General features: G+C 38.6%; 1 protein-coding gene across 1 annotated transcript in view; it reads left to right on the top strand.

The window, feature by feature from the left end:
- Positions 1–20,782, top strand: part of adcyap1r1b (adenylate cyclase activating polypeptide 1b (pituitary) receptor type I) — a 27,846-nt gene extending 7,064 nt beyond the window's left edge. Inside the window, exons 3-14 of the mRNA XM_082189871.1 lie at positions 4,955–5,051; positions 14,016–14,126; positions 14,780–14,880; positions 15,086–15,183; positions 16,237–16,369; positions 18,084–18,237; positions 18,328–18,388; positions 18,497–18,566; positions 18,692–18,783; positions 18,886–19,015; positions 19,364–19,405; positions 20,458–20,782. Of these exons, the coding sequence (XP_082045997.1) occupies positions 4,955–5,051; positions 14,016–14,126; positions 14,780–14,880; positions 15,086–15,183; positions 16,237–16,369; positions 18,084–18,237; positions 18,328–18,388; positions 18,497–18,566; positions 18,692–18,783; positions 18,886–19,015; positions 19,364–19,405; positions 20,458–20,646 (1,278 nt within the window). The 3' untranslated portion in view covers positions 20,647–20,782. The remainder of the gene's footprint in view (positions 1–4,954; positions 5,052–14,015; positions 14,127–14,779; positions 14,881–15,085; positions 15,184–16,236; positions 16,370–18,083; positions 18,238–18,327; positions 18,389–18,496; positions 18,567–18,691; positions 18,784–18,885; positions 19,016–19,363; positions 19,406–20,457) is intronic.

The raw sequence follows: 20,782 nt of genomic DNA on the forward strand, positions 1-20,782 counted from the left end.
AGATGCTTCCTGGCATCCAATAATCATTGGCACCAGACAGGCCAAATGTAAACTGTCCAAGAGCCAAAACAGTTATGGTACAGTGAGTACTTCAAGCAACAAAGGCCATGCTGTTTTATTTCACTTTATGTTAACACTACAAACTGGCAGTGGCATTGCAATGGAACATTTACAAAAGGTTATACTCCTGTTCTGTCTCAGTTAGCAGTTTTAAATATGACCATTACAGGATAACATTTTTTACTTCTGTTGACAAAAACTGCTTAAAAATATCTGCCAGTGACTTTTTATGAAAGAAAGTCAAAAACATGCAAAAACTAAAGGCAAAATTAACCTTCATTATCATTAACAAATGTGTAAAGACAAATATAAAATGTTATAAATGACAATTGAGCAATTAGGTGGAGCGCAATACCATACAACACATTGAAATGACTAAAAATATAAGAAACTGCACAATGGGGATATAGTATCCAAGTCATTAATATGAATATGATTTTGCCTATATATAGCAAAATCTAGGCCATTAAATATTCATATATAAAGTATTTATTATTTTTTTAATAGAAAGTCTTTTATAACTGGCTACGAATTAACACTTACCCCCATACATATAATTTGTTATCCCACAAAATTCTAAAATACAGATTTAGATGGTTTAGGTTTGATTTTGATTCCCTTGTTTGTGTTAATACTCATGATAATCTAAGTTTAAAAGAAAAGAGTTTCCCTACAGACTAAACTAATCCCACAATACAGTCCTTCCAATTCCAGTTAATCTGGGGATTACTGAAGTGATACAATGTATGGGATTATTGTTATAGGAGAAAAACAAATACAACTTGCATTGAGTATCTCCTCTTTTCTCCTATTTCCCTCTATGTTTTCAGCATAAAACGCTGTTAAAACAGAATAAAGCTGTTTCATTAAATCTGAAGTATGTGTGTTAAAACACCTATCAACTTCTATCCCTTAATATGCAGAAACAACTATAAATAAAACTATAAACTACAGAAAATATTTTATTTATTTATTGTTTGTTTGTCTTTTAATGTAGTGTAAATGCTATGTGACATTCCCAGGCAGTGATAGCAATACTGAAGAACACACACACAGAAAAATAAGTTAATTTCACACCTTCCAAAAAAAGTCACTGCCAAATCAAAAACACATTTCAGTTCCATAAATGGTATTCATAAGTTCATCATTTTAGTAAAGGATAGAGGGGACAAAAAGGGAAAGAAAAAAAAAGATTGACAGCAAAAAGAGCAGGAGGAAAAAAGAAAGAAAGAAACGTACTGGGAATAAACTAGTTCTAAGGATTTGCTTTTTGTGTGTGTGTGATTTTTTTTATGTTGCTGTCATGATGTAGGAGTGAATTACGTAGTCTCTTTATGATGGAAATCAGCTCTGTGTTGCAGCCAGGGTGAGAACTTACACAGTCCTCATGAATATTAATGCAGGTGCTCAAGTTTATTAAATTTTGCACATGTTTTCAAGGCAACACACAAGGAGCATGGTGCTCTGAGACCAGTTATCACACTAACTACAATCTCAGGGGTTTAAATCAGCAGTCATAGGGAGGGTTTCAACAGTGATTAGTTCCCTTTCGAGGGAACTCGCGCTGCGTCGATGACACTTTGGGAACGCCCCTGCATGATTGCGTCTGAAGCACTTGTGTCAACTAGTCCAATGGCGAGAGTGAGCGTTATGGGCGGGTGACGTCACGACTAGGAAAGGATAAAAGCACATCCGGTCTGCCCTCGTTTCTTTACGGGTGGGGATACACACGATTTATGTGTGGTTTGTTTGGAACGGAGCATGATCTGTCAGCGCTAGAGGGCGCTGACTATGAGCATTGCGAGTTACTATCGCTTTGCACGCTCCGTTCCCGCCTGTCACTCTTTGAGGAGGGTTTTCAGGCTCGAGTTCCTCGCGGTACCGGCCCGTTGTTGCCGAGGCAGCACGGAAGCTGGTATTGTGGGGTTCGCAAATAGATCTCGTGGAGGAGTTAGAGATGGGCTCCGCCTTTTCTCTGCCTTCTCTCTGGGATCGAAAGCCCTGGTAGAGAGCCCGGTGTTTCAGCAGTCTATCTCTGAGGAGGTAGAGGTGCTGAGCATCGATGCGGGGGAATAAAAACTCACCACCCTCATCTATGAAGAGCATGTTAGAAGAAAAGTCATGTAGCTCTATATTAAAATGAAAATAAGGGGGCGGGCTGTGTTCATTCATAAAAATTCCCAACGTGTATATGTGTGCACTATCGGGAGTTTTCCCCCGCTACTGTTTACTAAAAAAAACAAAAAAAACTATGCAATAAGAATCGAGTGGCTGAGGTAATGCATATATATATATATATATATATATATATATATATATATATATATATATATATATATATATATATAATATATATATACACATACACATATGTGACGCTGCGTCACTTTGTCATATTCCCTGTTTTCCTGTGATCGACTTGCTTCGGCTAAATCGAAGCTAACGCCGGTCAGACCGGATTTGTTTTTATCCTTTCCTGGTCATGCCCGTGACTCTCGCCATTGGACTAGTTGACACAAGTGCTTCAGACGCAATCACGCAGGGGCGTTCCCAAAGCGTCATCGACGCAGCGTCTCGTTCCCTTCTCAGGGAACTAGGGTTAAAGTCGTAACCTGAGACGTTTATTATATCCCAAAACTTTATTTCAAATACTGTTAAATCCATTGTGTATTTTAGGCAGATGCTGATGAAGTTTTTTTTTTTTTTTTTTTACATGGGGATCTGTTGCAGTTTTTCATAAATACAAAAATCCTTTTGAGAAAAAAAATGGGGTCATGCATGTATGATGAAAAATGTAATTATGTATAAATAACAATATTCAGGGTGCTTTCACACTGTCAGTTTAGTTTGAAACAGGGCATGGTTCGCATGAAAAATTGGTAATGTGAAAGCTGTCATGCAGACCCAGGAGTGCACTGGGGTACTGAACCCGAGACTACCTGTAGGGTGGTCTGAGTTCAGTTGCACTGGAACTGTGGTGTGATTCACGTGAATGTGAAAGCAACTCGGACTCGGGTGTGAGCTTGTTCAGGAAGTAAAGGAACCTGCACATGCATTTTAGCTGATGATGGCATCACTAGTTCAACAAAACACATGTAAGGGATGACAGTGGTGATGGTTTAATTTGGATTCAAGTGAAAGTGAGTGTGCAGTGTAAACACACAACTGTAACCCTAGTTGACAACAGCAAACAACGCTGCGCACATATCCATCAGCAAAGTTTGGATACATGTGTGAGTAAGATGCACTCTAACTGACAGTATATAGTCAAAATTAATTTGTATATGTTGCAAATGTTCAACTTGATGGAGAACACTACCTCCTGTGAGAAGAAAACTATTTAGCCTACTGTGGAACAATACTCAATTTTGTTTTTCTACAAAGATATAAGATGAATGGCCTGGTAGATACATGATGCAGGAAGGAGAGATTTCTTAAAGCTTACACTGAGTGGGAGAGATACGAAGGAACACACGTTTGGATTGGTTCAGAATTTCATTCGACCCTGGGCTAAAGATAATTCATGTCTTGTGTGCTGTGTGTGGGTGTGTGCACTATTGTGTCTATTTGAAAACTGTTTAATTTTAAGATAAACAATATTCAAGAATTTAAAGGATATTTGTGAGAAAACATTGCAGCAACAATGGGATATTAATACTTATATTCAAAGCTTTGCAATTAATGTATTTATTTTCCCTCTGAGCTCTTCTAAAAGATCTAAAACTTAAACTATGTTTATAATGAATGATGTCTCATAAATGCATTTAACTCTTAGAGTAGAATGATGTTTATTGTCTGGAATTTTGAAGCATGTTTAAACATATGGTAATTTAGAATGGAATAATTTTATTGAATTTATTCATTGTTCCTTGAAAGTCTCACTGTGTTTGGCTGCTGTTGGGCTGCTGTCATTGTTTATTTTGTAACCTTGTACTCTGTCAGTTCTGATGTATCATCACAGGATACAAGAACTCCTGGCGGATGAAATGTTGCTTTACAGAGAGTCAGGGGCCCGCAAGTGTGCTCTGTGGAATAATTCAGAAAAAAACAGATTTAAACTAATGAATACTAATTGTACTAATACTAATCATTACTAATGAATTATTATTTTATTAAAATACCTTTATCAAAAAATAATCAATAAGTATTTTTTGTCTTGATAATATTTTAAAGACATTTATATTTTTATTTTCCTATTTTTTTTATTGTAATATTTGTGCCACTACGCAAAAAAAAGTATAAATACAAATAAACATTATGCCATGTCTGTGATTGTGTTATAAAATATAATTGTTTTAAGTGTTACAAGTTTCTAAGTCACAACTCTCTCAAGACATAATAGAGGTGTAATGTTGTCGAAATGCCTTTGTGTACATGGCTGTCAATCCAACACTGTCAGAATCCTTAAGCTTTATCTGTTCATGACAAGGGAAAGTGAGCAATTGCCAGGCAAAATGATCATTTAAATGTGCAATTAACAGTTTTTGAATAACACTGGGACTGTTTAGGATGTAGATCATCTCTAGTAGCCTTGCTACAAATTATACATTTATGCTCTCGAAGAGCCTAAACACTGCAGCAGCAGAATACAGTTGTCAGTCCTGTATTTGAGTGTCAACCTTTATGTTCTCACACAGTTCAGTTATTTATGAGAGTGACAAACCCCATTCTATAAGCAAACTCATACATTGTTCGAACACAATCACAACAGTATTTCTCGGCAGTCCCCATGTGAGAAGGGAACCATACTGTAAAGCTACATCTGAAATTGCATTCTCCAAGTAGGTACGTTTTTTGAATAAGTACTTGCACTGTATGCACTGAACAGCTACTGTGTCTTACATTTTACTTTCTCACTTACTTACATTTCACTTGTGTTTGAAACATCTTTCAGATCTACTGCATGCATCCAGACTGTGTCATTCAGTTAGAGAAAGAGAAGTGCATGGAAAGGATGGCCATGGATGACCCCAGCAGTGAACATGAATTAGGTAAGTGTACAGTCTGTGTATGTGCTTTTACTTAGCACTAGTTCAGGTTAGAGACAAATTTGTCTCAGGAACTCACCCAGTCACCAACAATCCTCACCATGATCGAAAAACAAACAAATATGTGAGTCTGTGTGTGCTTTGGTTATGTGGAGGTGGTACTTATTATTTGTCAGACTGTGTATGCATACTATTTCAATCCACAAATTTTTCAATTTAAGAGCCACACATAAATGTTGCATGTTTCTGTTATATGCTGTGCAAAGCTATTAGTGTTTAGCTGTAAATGCAAACAATAGATATACCTGAAACTGCTGTTCCCTTTCATGTTGGTCACTCCAACGTTCATCGGAGGGATCCAACAGAAATGGGATCTTCGCAGAGAGACCAATCTACTTCGAGAGAAACTAAACAAGCCAATGCACATTGGCATGCGATAATTGCGCCAGCTGCTTCTATCACACAGTGCAGGTATATAATGAGCAGAAGGTGCAACGCATCTTTGCATTTCGCTTCGGAGCCGAGCTGATTCATGTTTTGTTCCAGCAGTCTTACTTCTAAAGAAAAGAAAACTTTTCGAGTGTTCTTTTCGGAAGAAGCCCTACCTTCGTGTTGCGTGTCACGGCGCGCAACAGCAGGATCACCTCAAAAAAAAAAAAAAGAGCGTGGTGGTTAGGTTGAGTGCCTCAGCGGATTGGACTATTTCCCGCTGTTGGCCGCGGACATCCCCCTGTGTGCTTCAACACCAGAGAGAGCAAAAATTTCCTGAAAGAGCTTACATGAGTGTTACATTCCACTCGTGTGTTTCTGGATGCGGTGTTCCCTGTCCTCATGTGACGGCCACCATCACTGTCTCACATGCCTGGGCTTAAGCATGCTGAAACTGCATTTGTGGGTGGTTCATGTTCTCTCAGGAGAACATGACCACGTCGGCACGTTGTTCATCTTCCCTTTCTCGCAAGGGCTTGAGCGTTCAACGTGCTGTGTGCCGTCGAGCTGCTAGTGTGCGGGTTGTCACGGCAACCCCGTGTGTCGTACGGCGCTCTAGATGCGCGGTCGAGACTCGAGTACCTAACACGAGGTGGAGTCCCTTTGCCTATTCCCCGATTTAGTTCCTCTTCTGGTGGCCACCTCCTGACTGAGATTAAGTCAAAGCGTTGGCCCTCGGCCAGACGATGTCCACCCTGGTGGTCCAGAAGCGCCCCCCTGGCTAAACCTTGCAGAGGTGCGAGATATCACCAAGTGTGCCTTCTCAATGCTCTCATCGCACAAGGTGGCCTTTTCGGCGACACTGACGAGGACTGGGCCCAGCAGTTCTCTGCAGTTCAGAAGCAGGCTGAGGCAATCAAGAGCTTGCCCCTTTGTGCTTGAAAAACACTCGTGGACTGCCCCTCAGTCTCCGCCACAGGGGACTCCGCCACAGCCAGCTCTACTGTGACGTTGAGCCTCGCAGGGAAACCTCTGAGACGGGCAACCCGGACTGGGATAAAGCTGCTCTTTCCCCGGAGGAGGGCCGGGTGCAGAATTTAACAAATTTTTTCTGCCTCTGGCTCAGCCAGCGGTACCCACACCTTCAATAAAGAGCAGTTTCTGAAATCTCTGGGTGCCACGAGGGTGGGGACGACAGCGTGCACCGTCATGCCTCGCCTCTCTCATTCCCGCCTCCCAGAGAGAACCAGAATGGCAGCTTGCGATGCTATTCCTCGCAGCTCTCGTTCCCCTCTTGGCAACAGGGTGAGAATGACAGTGCATGACGCTATGCCTCGTCACTCTCGTTCCCCTCTTCACAAGAAGGCGAGGTCGACGGTGTGCGCTGTTACGAAACCTCGCCACTCTCATCCCCTTCTGCAATCGCCAGCGGACAGCAGCATGCGGTTCGAGAACGCAGTCAAGCCTTCCCATGCATCCTCTGTCCACCCGTGGAGCCAGGTGAGTGTTGCACTGCACACACAGACCCCACTCCGAGCCGCCTCTCGGGTCGGGTCCCTGTCCTCCACCTCGCTTCCCCTCCACGGTACGTCTGTGGTTCCGTTGGTCCCGCTAGTACGGCCTCTTGTAGCCTGGCTAGTGCTCCCAGACCAACCCGCTGGCTCATCCCCACCATCAGACTCAGCTATGGGATTCAGTTCGCCCGGCGCCCTCCCAAGTTCAGGTGCATCCGGTTCACCACAGTGATGGCTACTGGTGCTCCTGTCTTACGGACAGAGATCGAAGTCTGACCGGCGAAGGACGCGATCGAGCCGGTCCTTCCAGCCGATATGAAGTCAGGGTTCTACAGCCCCTACTTCATTGTACCCAAGAAAGGCAGTGGGTTACGGCCAATCTTGGACCTGCAAGTTTTCAATCCGGCCCTGCAAAAGCTCCCATTCAAAATCCTGGCGCAATTATCGCATACCAATGTGCATTGGCTCGTCTAGTTTCTCTCTAAATAGAAATGGGATCTCTGCGAAGATCCCATATCTGTTGGATCCCTCGGACGAACGTCTCCGTTCCCTCTTTCAGGGAACGTGGGTTACCATACGTAACCGAGACGTTTTAGTCATCTAAATATGGAATACTTGAAGTTATTCATAGCTACAATAAGAAACGTTTTAAATAAGTTTTATAATGAGTTTCAGTTTAGATTAGGTATTTCACAAGTGATCTGAAATAAATGGGTGACAGAATTAAACCTAATGCTGTCAGACTATAAGCTGAAGAATTTAAGACACTGTGACGGTCGGTTTGCAGGAAATGGGGGGAAGATCATAAGCTCAGAGCTCTTCCAGAACTGATTCTGACACCCCTCCAGTGCTGTCTGCATGTGGCATTGATCATAATCCTTTGGGCAGTCACAATCACAGACAGTAATGAGATACTGACATTTTGATTTGACAAGGAGCTGTCCTTAGGGAATGGACTCATGCGTTAATATGTAACTAGAGCTTCCCACAGTTTTAGGCTATAAGCTGAACGGAGTACTGAGATGTACATAGAGCAAATAAAAACAGAAAGCACACAATACACAAGACTATTTGCAACTGTCAGTGGAATGTATGGGCCACAGTAGCTTATTTACATCGCTTCATCTTCATACCATTATTTTGCCTTAACTTACTCATTTACTTTACCTATTTTAAGCTGCTTAAAATAAACACTGATTGGATCATTGGCTCTTTGAATCATATATTTCATAATAGGCAAAAAATTATCCTACAATATAGAATGCCTGCGATGTGTTGTATTTCTGGAAGATTCTGGAGAACAGAGACAAACACCCCTGTCTTTTATCTAATCATGCATCTGTGTCTAATTTACACAAGTAATTATGGCTGCCCTCAGGAGAGGAATCATGATTTGTCATTTTGTGTGAGCCTTGCAATGTTTTTCCTGGAAGAAAAATGTCCTCCTTGCATCCCCCAAAGAATTGAACTTTGCTTGTTTAAGTTCTCATATAATGTTTAATTTCTTAAACTATAATAATTAAAATAATATATATGTTTGTAGGATAATCTCCCAGCAGTAGCTATCTTACATCAAACTCTTCACTTTTCATACTGTCTTTGGACTGTGCTATAGCCATGCTTATGGCCAACTAAACAAACAAGACATTGGAATATGATTTTGGGCCATTTTCATCGATTTCCTTCATTCAGCCATTTTATATGGGCTTTATCCAGTTTCTAAAGCTTGCTAAAGTACAAGCTCCTCATTTGGGTCTGTGTTTAGCACTGCTACAAAGAAAATGAGATTGATACTGTATAAATACCTAACGTGACAGACAATAAAGAGTGTTTGACAGTTATCGGTCTTTAATGGCTTCTCAGTGCCAGCTCTTCTCAGTGCCAGCTCTTGAGTGATACACGTCAATTTGCTTTAAGCAATCAGATGATAGTGCTGGGGGTCCATCAATTATTTGTCTCAAACAATTAAAAATATATATAATTATGCATTAAACCAAATCTTATTTTTCATAGTTAATAGTTAACTTCAATAGCTAAACAGAAAATGTGCAATTTTTATAATTTTTTTAATGGCTCTGCAATGTAAATTTCATGACAAAGTATAGAAATACAATATGTTACTAGGCGGCGCATGTTATTATGCATCTGGATTACAGTGCAACCCAGTTTTATATAATATCTCACAGGGGTTGATCTTTCTATCCATTAAAGGGATACTTCAGGATTTAGCATTAAAGGGATAGTTCACTTTGAAATTAAATTTTGGTATGTTTTAGCTTACCTCAAGGGCATCCAAGATGTAGGTGTCTTTTTTTCCGCAGTAGTTTCAATTTTGATATTTTTAGGTCAAACCGTTCTTGTCTGTCAGTCATATAATGCAGGTCGATGGTCACTTGTCTCAAACAGCATGCACAGAGTCCAAATTAAAACAATTCCCCGTCGTCCAAATTAAACAATTCCCCATCGTAAGAACACATTGATGGCCTAAGACACGAAACGAGCGGTTTGTGTGAGAAAACGAACAGTTTTTATATCGTTTTTACCTCTTGAACTCAGCCACGTCCAAGTGATCTGAGAGCGCGGGCGGGTATAGATATATACAATAGATGTCGCCTTGGCTACGGTTTCGCAGTAGCCAAGGCGACATCTAGTGTATATATCTATACCCGCCCGCGCTCTCAGATCACTTGGACGTGGCTGAGTTCAAGAGCCATTAAAAAAGTGACCATCGACCTGCATTATATGACTGACAGACAAGAACGGTTTGACCTAAAAATATCAAAATTGAAACTACTGCGGAAAAAAAGACACCTACATCTTGGATGCCCTTGAGGTAAGCTAAAACATACCAAAATTTAATTTCAAAGTGAACTATCCCTTTAAGCTTTGTATCAGTAGAAAACCCGTAGTGTTTTCGAATTACCGTGCTTTTCTCCCTCATGTCCCCATGAGACGAGAGATTTATGTCTTTTTTGTCTGGAAAAAATCCTCCGATGACGCAAAAATCGTCATTTTCTGTCATCGGAGGATTTTTTGGCCAGAGGCTAAAGACTACAGCCAGTAGTAGGGGCTGTTCTGCATGTTTTCAACCCGCCCATAGAGGGTGGGATCTCACTCACAGAATGTACACATAGTGTCAGCCTTCTTTCTTTGGAAGCTAAGCTAGCAGGCTCTTGTTCTGTGGAGAAAGCTGAGTAGTAGGAGAAAGCTGAGTAGTAGGGGTTACCATCCTCTTTTTCCCGGACATGTCCGGCCGTCGAGATCGTCCAAAATGTGCGGGATTCAGCTTTTGCTTTCTGCAGTCGCCATTCATTGTTTACATGCACACCTTTTGTTTCAATCTAACTGAATTCATTCCGATTGGTGAATCTGAATGTAAAGTTTACATGAACGCTAAACAAGTGATCGGTTGATGTGCTTTTTAACATTGCTAAGAAAATTCCCGCTCCTCTGTCACTCATCAGTAATCACGCCACCGGCCTCGCGCCGTTCTCCAGCGGCCCTCAGCCTCGTCCTGCTCGCCACAGTAAACATAATAAATGGCGAATGTAGAACGCAAATGCCGAATCCCGGACATTTGGGGTGATCTCGAAATCCCGGGCAGACTCGTCACGGAGACTCACTAGTAGCCTAGTCTTATTGTTTAACTGCGCGCTCTTACCGGTAGGCGTGGCTTGAGAGTGGCCTCGTAGAGCAGCGAAGCAAGTGCATTCTGGGAGTTGTTGTCTTTCATCCACATAAGCCAAAAATACATTTTCTGGCTTTTCTCAGTCTAGAAGGCTACACATTCAAAAATAATTTCACATTTCTACTACATAAATTACCCATTTTAAATACACATTCATCTTTCCAGAGGTGAAGTATCCCTTTAAAGCAGTGATTCTCACCACAGGGCCGAGACTCACTGGTACTCAGCAGTTCCAAGGTGATCGCAAGATAGCTTAAAAAAATTATTTAAAATAAGACTAAACATGCTTTAAAACAAGCTAAAAAGCAAAAAAAAATGATTTAAGTGGATGTCATATTTCTCATTTTAATTCATTCCCTCAACAACTTGTAATTTCTAGACCTGGAAAATATTAATATAAAAAAATAAAATTAAAGGTATAGTGGAGGATTTTCCCGAATTTTAGAAAAGAACCGCCCTCTCCACTTTTTGAAAAAATGCACATGCGCAACTGCTCCCGAGAGGGAACGCCTATTAAACGCTAGCATCGCTAATCATAGCTTACATTAACTTTTACTAGCAGTGATTTTAAATGGATTTCTCCAAATAGCATGCCAAACTTTACCTGTCGAGTAGAAACTTCGCGACGGAGGCATCAGTGGGAAGCCCAACCTGTGCTTTTAGCGCACGCCAGCGTGTGAAATATTCTCCCAAAAACACTGGTCTTGTTTCTTTCTTCAGAGGCCTTTCTCTTCTTGTCATACAATTCGTAGACACTTTTTCTCTTGCGACCCTCAGACATTTTGAAAAAACCCGGTGAGAACGGCGAGCTTCAATGAATCGCTGAAACCATAGCTCACCACACATATGAAAGTGAAAGTGCGCATGCGCAGAAAGGACGAGCACGTACGACGGCCTTACGTAAACATATCACCAGAATGATTGACAATTAGGAGGACCAATAGTCTTGATGATCCACCCGGAAAAAGAAAATCCTCCACTATACCTTTAAGAAAATGTTAAAAAGTCATGGACCATTTTATAATGAATATCATTTTTCAAGTTATGTTAAGCTCTAAAGAATATTATCAGGTAGAAATTTCTATTTGTGAGGAAAAGTAAAAAAAATAAAAAAATATATAATATAATCACAAATTACTAGAAAGTCATGTATATTCATTGGTAATAAACCTTGAAAAACATTCAGTTGAAACCTCCGGAATTAATAAAGTTTTCAATACTAAATATAAGTATTATAAATATAATATATAACTTTTATATACATATTTAAATAAAAAATAAAAAGTTGAGGAAGTTTATTATTTCAGTAGAAATATCAGAAATATCTTGAGGGGCCTTCAAATATCATCTTTTACAATGAAGGCCCTCGGAGTCTGTAAGGTTGAGACTGAGAGCCGCTGCAACAAAAGGTTGTATGCTTGAAAAAGATTGAAGACCCGTGTTTTAAATTAAATTAAAGGAATGCTAAAGGCTTTAGAATAGAAAACTCCATATTTGAGATTCTGTGAGTGTCGTCAGAATTGTTGTGTACCTTTGTTGCAGACTGTTATAATTCATGAAACAAAATGTTTGAGTGCTTGGCTTGAGAAGCAGAGTGTTTAAAACACTTGCTTGGCCTTTTGTTATTATAAATGTTTGACATTTACGCAGACCACCAAGAAGCAAATGTCAAGCTCTCGTTGTTTGAATTTATGCCTGTAATTTAGAGTAAACACTTGGGCAGTTTATAAGGCTGCAGTGAAGGCTGTTGTGTGTAAGCTTTACTAATAAGAATGTACGGATACAAATGGAATGGAAACAGAACATTTCCAATACTGTAAATAACTGTAAAGTGACTAGATTTTAATGAAGTCTTTGCAAGCATGTCTGGGTAATATTTTGAAAGCACTGTGAAAACATTCTAATGTTTGCAGCAGAGGAAAAACACAGCTGGCAGATGCTGTCCTGTCCATGCAAATCAAGATCAGCAGTCCACACACACAAACACACACACACACAACCGCACACACACACACACACACACACGCACACGCACACGCACACACACACACACACACACACACACACACACACACACACACACACACACACACACACACACGCGCGTCTTTACTATTTCTCTTTGGGTCCTTAATCCTTGATGGAGACGATAAGATGCTTTAGCATCACATGGTTAGTTCACTGCAAAACTCTTTTTCCCCCCTCAATGAAGAGGGATTTATTGAAAATAAAAATATAGATAAAGGGATAAATAAATAAGATAGATTCTGCGTGCTCATATACACAAATACACAATAAAAAAATGCATCACAGAGCGATGCTGACACCTTTACCTGCATAAAGAAAGAGAAAGAAAGAAAAATGAAAAATAACAAAGATCAAACATGGCTAAAGTTTCTAATTATTCTAACATTTAATTAGAAAATATATATATATTAATTTAAGTATCGAAAAACAACTCTATTTTTATGTATTTACTGAATTTGAGCATTTTCTTCAACATAATAGACCGTAAAGGGATATTTCACCACTGGAAAGATTAATGTGTATTTAAATTAGGTAATTTATGTAGTAGAAATATGAAATTATTTTAGAAGTTGGTGCCTTCTAGACTGAGAAAAGCCAGAAAATTCATTTTTGGCTCATGTGGATGAAAGACAACAACTCCCAGAATGCACTTGCTTTGCTGCTCTATGAGGCCACTCCCAAGCCACGCCTACCGGTTACAGAGGGCAGTATCAGAAGAAATGATACAACTAGGCTATTAGTTGACTTGAAACTGAAAAGACGGCATTTTATCGTGAGATCCCCAATGGGCAGGTTGAAAACATGCGGAACTAGCTCCTACTACTGGCCGTAGTCTATAGCCTCTGGCCAAAAAAGCCTCTATTGACGCAAAATGACGATTTTTGCGTCATCTGAGGTTTTTTCCAGACACACAATACAGAAATCTCTCGTCTCAGGGGGACATGAGGGAGGGAAGCACGGTCATTTGAAAATACTACCGGGTTTCTACTGATACAAAGCTTAATGCTAATCGGTGAAGTATCCCTTTAAATACACCATATTTTAATTGCATGCATGCTAATGCTGTGGCATTGTTTTAATTGAATTCCTACAATCTATTTCCTTACTGGAGCAGATGCAAGTCTTGCTTGTCATTTGCGCTGATTTTCTTAAGAATGGCTGTCAAGTAGCACACCTAAATATATCTTAAACTAGGCTGTTCTATTCTCAGGCCCCGTAAATACCCCAATAAAAACTGGTTCAGAAGCAGAGTTACCAGAGAGTTCAACTAGTTATGATACTCCATGTCTTTTTTTTGTTATCCTCTAGTCTGCCGATGGATGTGGGACAACCTTACTTGCTGGCAGCCAGCAAAAATTGGACAAGTGGTCTGGATGTCCTGTCCTGAGCTATTTGAAGTCATGAATGAAGAAAATGATGGTGAGCATGAATGAAATCTCAAAATGTGGGGCTTATTGAGAAGAGATATGCTTTTAAGTAATATATACTTAAAAAGACTATATACATAAAGACTCAGGTTTTTTTGCCTATTGGAAAATAAAATGGAGGGAAAGCAGGGAATCAGGCCTTATCTAGAGAGCCGGATTATCATAGGGGGATTGGCGTCTTTTGACTTAGTAAGGAACTACCCAAAAACACCCTGCAAAAGCACTACAAACCACTCAGAATACTTTAGCTTTGAAATATTTTTTTAAAATATTTAAATTGAGATTAACGGTATGAATTAGCTTACTCAAATATTTAAAATTATAAGCAATTAAAATGTATGAGTACAAAATAAAATTCTGCCAGGTCTGTTTAACTTTGAATTTCTCAACTTACATTTTTTTTATGTAACTGATTACCTCAGTTTTTTTATTTAATTTTTTACTTATTTGGTTTTACACAGGGCAACATTACTAATTTGCGTTTAAGTTTTTCATCTATAATTATTTGAGCGACGATTAATGAAAACAAGTTTTAATCATTTTAGTTGACCATAACAACACTGCTTGTTTATGTTTATTTGATTTATTATTGTTTGGTCTCATTTTCTCAAAGAAATGTATTGGATTTTTTTGCGCCTTTTGTAGAGTTTGGAAAAGTGAGTCGTAACTGCACTGAGTATGGCTGGTCGGAGATGTTCCCTCACTACGTTGATGTTTGCCCTTTTAATGAAAACGGAACAACTCCAGTAAGCACCCTTAACCTTTCCTGCTGTCTACTTATTCTGTATCTCCTCAGAAGATTCCTAACCCCCCTAGCCTCTAAATAAATCTCTAAATAAATCTAAAGAATTATTTCTGTATTTAGTGTACAGTATTCATTAGAGGTGGGCTTTATCATTTTAATGTATCATGTTTGAATTAGCTGACAGTATTTTTTACTTTTTGTTGCAGGACATGTACTATGTGTCTGTAAAGGCTCTGTACACTGTGGGCTACAGCACTTCGCTGGTGTCTCTCACCACTGCCATGGTCATTCTCTGCAGGTTCAGGTGAGAGGTCAGAGAGAGGTCATGAGCTTTCGTTCTATTCTCAAGCTTCAGTAGAAACTAGAGAACATGTGTCTTAGTGACGTGTTTAGAAAAACACCTGCATCTCAGTAATAGAGTGGTTTCACTAACAGGCATTTTGATACACAGGTATAAATTATATATGGGGCATAATGATTTAATAAACTAAGCCCCTGAAATTAGAATCTAATTAGTATGCAGATTTTTTTTGAATATTTAAATGTGTATGTCATAATACGATATTGAACCGATATACCAATATGTACAAACAAGATGCACTTAAATATACATTCAAAAGTTTGAGTTAGTTTTTTGTTTGTTTAAAAACATTTTTTTTTTGTTTTATCAAATTACATTTATAGTCTTCTATTTCAAATAACTGCTGTTCTTTTGAACTGTCTTTATATCAAAGAATCTTGAAAAAAAGTATTATGGGTTCCACAAAAATATATTAAGCAGCATATCTGTTTTCAAAATGGACAATAATAATAATAAATGTTTCTTGAGCACCAAATCAGCATATTAGAATGATTTCTGAAGGATTATGTGATTGATGATGGAGTATGCTGACAATTCAGCTTTGCCATCACAGGAATAAATTATACATTTTTAAATGTATTAAAATAGAAAAAAAGTTGTGTAAAATTGTAGGCTTAGTACAATTTTTGATCAGCCATAAAAGCAGCCTTGGTGAGCACAATATATTTTTCGGTTTACACTTTATTTTAAGGTGTCATTGTTACAGTGTAAGTACTGAGTGATATTAATTAACTACATGTACTTACTATAGGGTTAGGTATAGGATTAGGATTTGGTTGAGGGTTAGTTGCATGTAATTATGCATAATTTACATTTATTACTATGGTAAGTATGTAACATATGTACAAAGGACACTGTAAAATAAAGTGTTACTGAGATTTCTTTCAAAAACATTCAAAAACCTTGCCAACCCCAAACATTTGAATGGCAGTGTACATATAGGATGGGCTTATTTAAATTGAATGTAATATTTCTTTATTTCGATTTTACCTACAGGAAGCTACATTGCACCAGGAATTTCATTCATATGAACTTGTTTGTGTCCTTCATCCTGAGGGCCGTCTCAGTCTTCATTAAAGACGGCATTTTATATGCAGAGGAGGACAGCAGCCATTGCTTTACACACACCGTGAGTCTCAGTCTCTCTCCCCTTTACATCACACACAAATACCCAAGCAGTCATGGTGATGGGCCCATTAACATCCCGGGTTGCCCATGTCATTTCTTTGTGGAGGGAATTAGTCTCAGAATGACACGTTTGTGTTGCTGTTATGTGCTTTAATTTGCTTCAGATAATGAGGTCTCTGTAGTCACCTCAAAGTTGCTTTTTGCATGGCCAACTAGCTAAATGTGCTTTGAATGTTTCCCAGGGAATCTTTCCCTGTGCAACAGCTCTTCTGTTTTTAAAGGGATAGTTACGGTGGCCGAGAGAGCTCAACGCGCTGCAACTGAAGAAAACGCATGCAAATAGAAAAACACCCGCAAATTAGGAAAACATCTTCATCAGTTTTACAACACATGGGTGCTTCAAATACTCACAATCAAATACAGAAACGCGCTGCAAATACAACAGAAAACAATGGAAATGTTTCCAGGGGACCACACTAAGTGACGAACCCGGCTGGGACGTGCATAGCTCAAAGACTATGACAAACTTTGTATGGCCTACAATATGTTCAGTGTCATCAGAATACAAATGAGAAAAGAAGAGATAACAATGAGCTGAAAACTAAAAAAGATGGAGAAAAAGAACATGAGGGTAAGATTTTAATCTATACATCAGTTACACACATTTTGTCATGTTATTTAAATACAGTAAGTTTCATAAGAAATGTAATGCAGGGTCCAAAGATGAGACGGCAAGTTTTAAAGTTGAGACACTCACACACAGATATATAATGCATATTTTAAAAACGTTTTTGTATAAAATGTATATTTATTTGCAACAGTTATGTTAACAGCAATAATAAGTCAATTTCTGTCGTAACAACAGCTGATGCTGTGCTGCGTTGTCATGGGAACATCCCAGCTGAAAATAATGAGGAAATTACATTGTCTTTCATTGCTCCCTTCACCAAGTGCGTTCCAAACGGCTACATAATGGCACACAAGTGCCGTGCTCACTCCAAAGTCCCCACTTCAAGGGCTCTGCACTTTGTAGGGATTAGGGCATAGGGATGCTCACGAGCAGTAAGCACGTCCCAGCCGGGTTCGTCACTTATTGGGGTCCTCCCGAAACATTTCCGTTGTGTTCTGTTCTATTTGCAGCGCGTTCCTGTATTTGGGGATGTTGTGAGTATTTGGAGCACACATGTGTTGTAAAACTGATGAAGATGTTTTCTTAATTTGCGGGTGTTTTTCTATTTGCATGTGTTTTCTTCAGTTGCAGGGTGTTGAGCTCTCTCGGCCACCGTAGATAGTTCACTCGAAAATGTAAATTAATTTACTCAACCCAATTTTTTTACCATTTTCACAAAAATACTTTTGTATTCTGCACCCAGAATACTTTGTTAAATTTATATGCTGTTTAATGTGATTGAGTTATGTTTCATATGCATACGATTACACATGATATCGCTCGTTTCTGCATCTTCTTCGCAGTTCGCATGACGTGTTTTTATCAGGAAATTCAGTACTCATTCAGAACAGAAGATGTGTAATAGCGCCCCCTACCGTATAACAGTGAAAACATGGAAAGCTGGAAAATTCCGCCATTGGCGGGGAAGCGTTTTCTCACAAATGACGGAAATTTCCGTCAATGGCGTGGAACTATCCAGTGAGAATATGTAAATTCAAATTAATTTTGATGATGCAGTATTCACCCCAAGTTTTTCTTTCTGCAGGTGGAGTGTAAGGCGGTGATGGTATTTTTTCATTATTGTGTTTTGTCAAACTACTTCTGGCTGTTCATTGAGGGATTGTATCTCTTTACTCTGCTCGTTGAGACATTCTTTCCAGAGAAAAGATACTTCTACTGGTACACCATTATTGGATGGGGTACGACCCAAAATTACACCTTTTAACACATACATACAAGTGTTTGTAAGTGAAATTAAGTTTTTTTCCCGTTTGCCCATGCTTTCTCAGGTACTCCAACAATATGTGTGGCTGTCTGGGCTGTCTTAAGAGCTCATTTTGATAACATTGGGTAAGATGAAGAATTTATTTATCATATCTATAATAATATGATTTTTATTAAATAAATCAATGGGGGAATAACTGATCAAATTGGCTAAATATCTAACGTTGCCTGCAGTTGCTGGGATATTAATGACAATGCTGCCATCTGGTGGGTGATCAAGGGTCCTGTTCTCGCCTCCATCATGGTACGGCTAAAATACTCCCTCTCAAAAGAATTTTGACTGTAATATTAAGCTACTGCATTATTGTATTGATTCAGCAGGACATAACTAAATATACACCATATTTCTTGTCTTTTTTTTACCTTCAGATCAACTTTATACTCTTTATTGGCATCATTATAATCCTGGTGCAGAAGCTGCAGTCTCCAGATATTGGAGGGAATGAGTCCAGCATTTATCTGTTAGTAATATACATATTGGTTTTATATATTTACATTCCTAAGTTTAGCACCATTCTATTGAGTTGTGGAGTCACATGATTGGTGTGTTGTGTGATTGACAGGCGTCTGGCCCGCTCCACTCTTCTCCTCATTCCTCTATTTGGAATCCACTATACCATTTTTGCGCTCACACCAGAAGATGTCAGCAAGAGAGAAAGACTCGTGTTTGAACTTGGTCTTGGTTCTTTTCAGGTATACGCCCCGCATTTTGCTCTCTCAGATATGAGATTTCAAATACTTGCACTGACCAACAACATTTTATTTTTTGATTTCATGTATATTCTGTACACTGTAGTGTATGGTATGTTGGTTAACATTAATTATGAACTAAAAAAAGTATTAATTTGTCCACTTTATTTTATCTGATGATATATTATTAGATTAAACAAGATTATAATAATTGCAATTTTTTCCCAAGTAAACTTCAAAGAATTTTACTATGTTTTAAGTTGCTTTTTTTTATAGTACTTTATTTTTCTGATAATTCAACGGCCTGTCGTCAATTATTCCTTACTTAGGCTAAACAACTTTTCTTTTCAGGGCTTTGTTGTAGCTGTTCTTTACTGCTTTCTCAATGGAGAGGTAAGTCCTTTACAAATGCCACTGAAAAATAAAGAGTCTTGTTATTCACACTTCGTATGAACTGATACTGTTAGCAACATTTCATTCTGATTTAGCATGGCCCAATTCCAGTTACCACAATTACTAATGGATTCCTATTGAAAAAATGTAGAAAACACTCCAAAATATTGTATAGTACAAAGTATTGTAAGTGAGAAATGTAAAATAAATAGATTACAAAAATAAGTACAATATTGTCCTCTGTTGTAAGCTTCTTTGGATAAAAGCATCTGTGAAATGCATAAATGCATATTTTAATTGCATACTCTAAAAAATGCTGGGTTGTTTCAACCCATGTTTGGGTCAAATATGGACAAACCCAACCATTGGTTTACATTTTTTCAATGACATTTTTAAACCCAACGGTTAAGTTTGTCCATATTTGACCCAAACATCGGTTGAAACAACTAAGCATTTTTAGAGTGAATTAAAATATTTTATTTGGGGCTGGGCAACGATTAATCACAATATATGTGTGTCCCGTGTATAATTATTTTGCATATATAAATACACACGTATGCATGCAGCATATAAGAAATATTTGCATGTATATACTGCATATTTATACATAGTTTATATTATATCAATATTTTATACATAAATTTTAAAAAAATCTGAAATATATACATGCATGTGTGTGTGTATTTATATATACAAAATAATTATACACAGTACACACACATATATTATGTAAACACAAGCTTTTACTTTGGATGTGATTAATCGCGATTAACCATTGCCCAGCCCTAATTTTATTATAAAATGACAATTCTTTTTATTTAATTTTTATCAGATTTGTTGTAAATTGTAATAAAGATTCTGTTGTTTGCATAAAGAAATGTCTCCTGAGGCCCTTTCACATTGCAGTGCTCATTATACCAGCCTTACGTGTAAATTATTAACCAGATGATTTAAAATTCAGGCTTGTCCATGACCAGCATGGAAAGAGATCTGCGGATGTCCTCCTGTAGGATCCAGTCAGTTTAATAACCCATTGAAGTTTCTCCCCAAAGGTGCAGTCAGAAATCAAGCGAAAATGGCGCAGCTGGACGGTGAACCGGTATTTTGCCGTGGATATGAAGCACAGGCATCCGTCCCTGGCCAGCAGTGGTGTGAATGGAGGCACGCAGCTCTCAATCCTCAGCAAGAGCAGCTCACAGATACGCATGTCCAGCCTCCAGGCGGAAACACCAGCCACATGAGCGCTCAGAGGAACAGACTGAAGACCAAACTCCTCAAAACTAGAGCTATCAATAATCTGTCAACATCCAAGTCCTGTTTCATCTTCTTTAAAGTCTGTGTTGTGTCGGTTGAAGCTGTAATATCTGTCAACCGTAC

The sequence above is a fragment of the Leuciscus leuciscus genome (assembly GCF_965113295.1).
Source record: "Leuciscus leuciscus genome assembly, chromosome: 14".
NCBI lineage: Eukaryota > Metazoa > Chordata > Actinopteri > Cypriniformes > Leuciscidae > Leuciscus > Leuciscus leuciscus.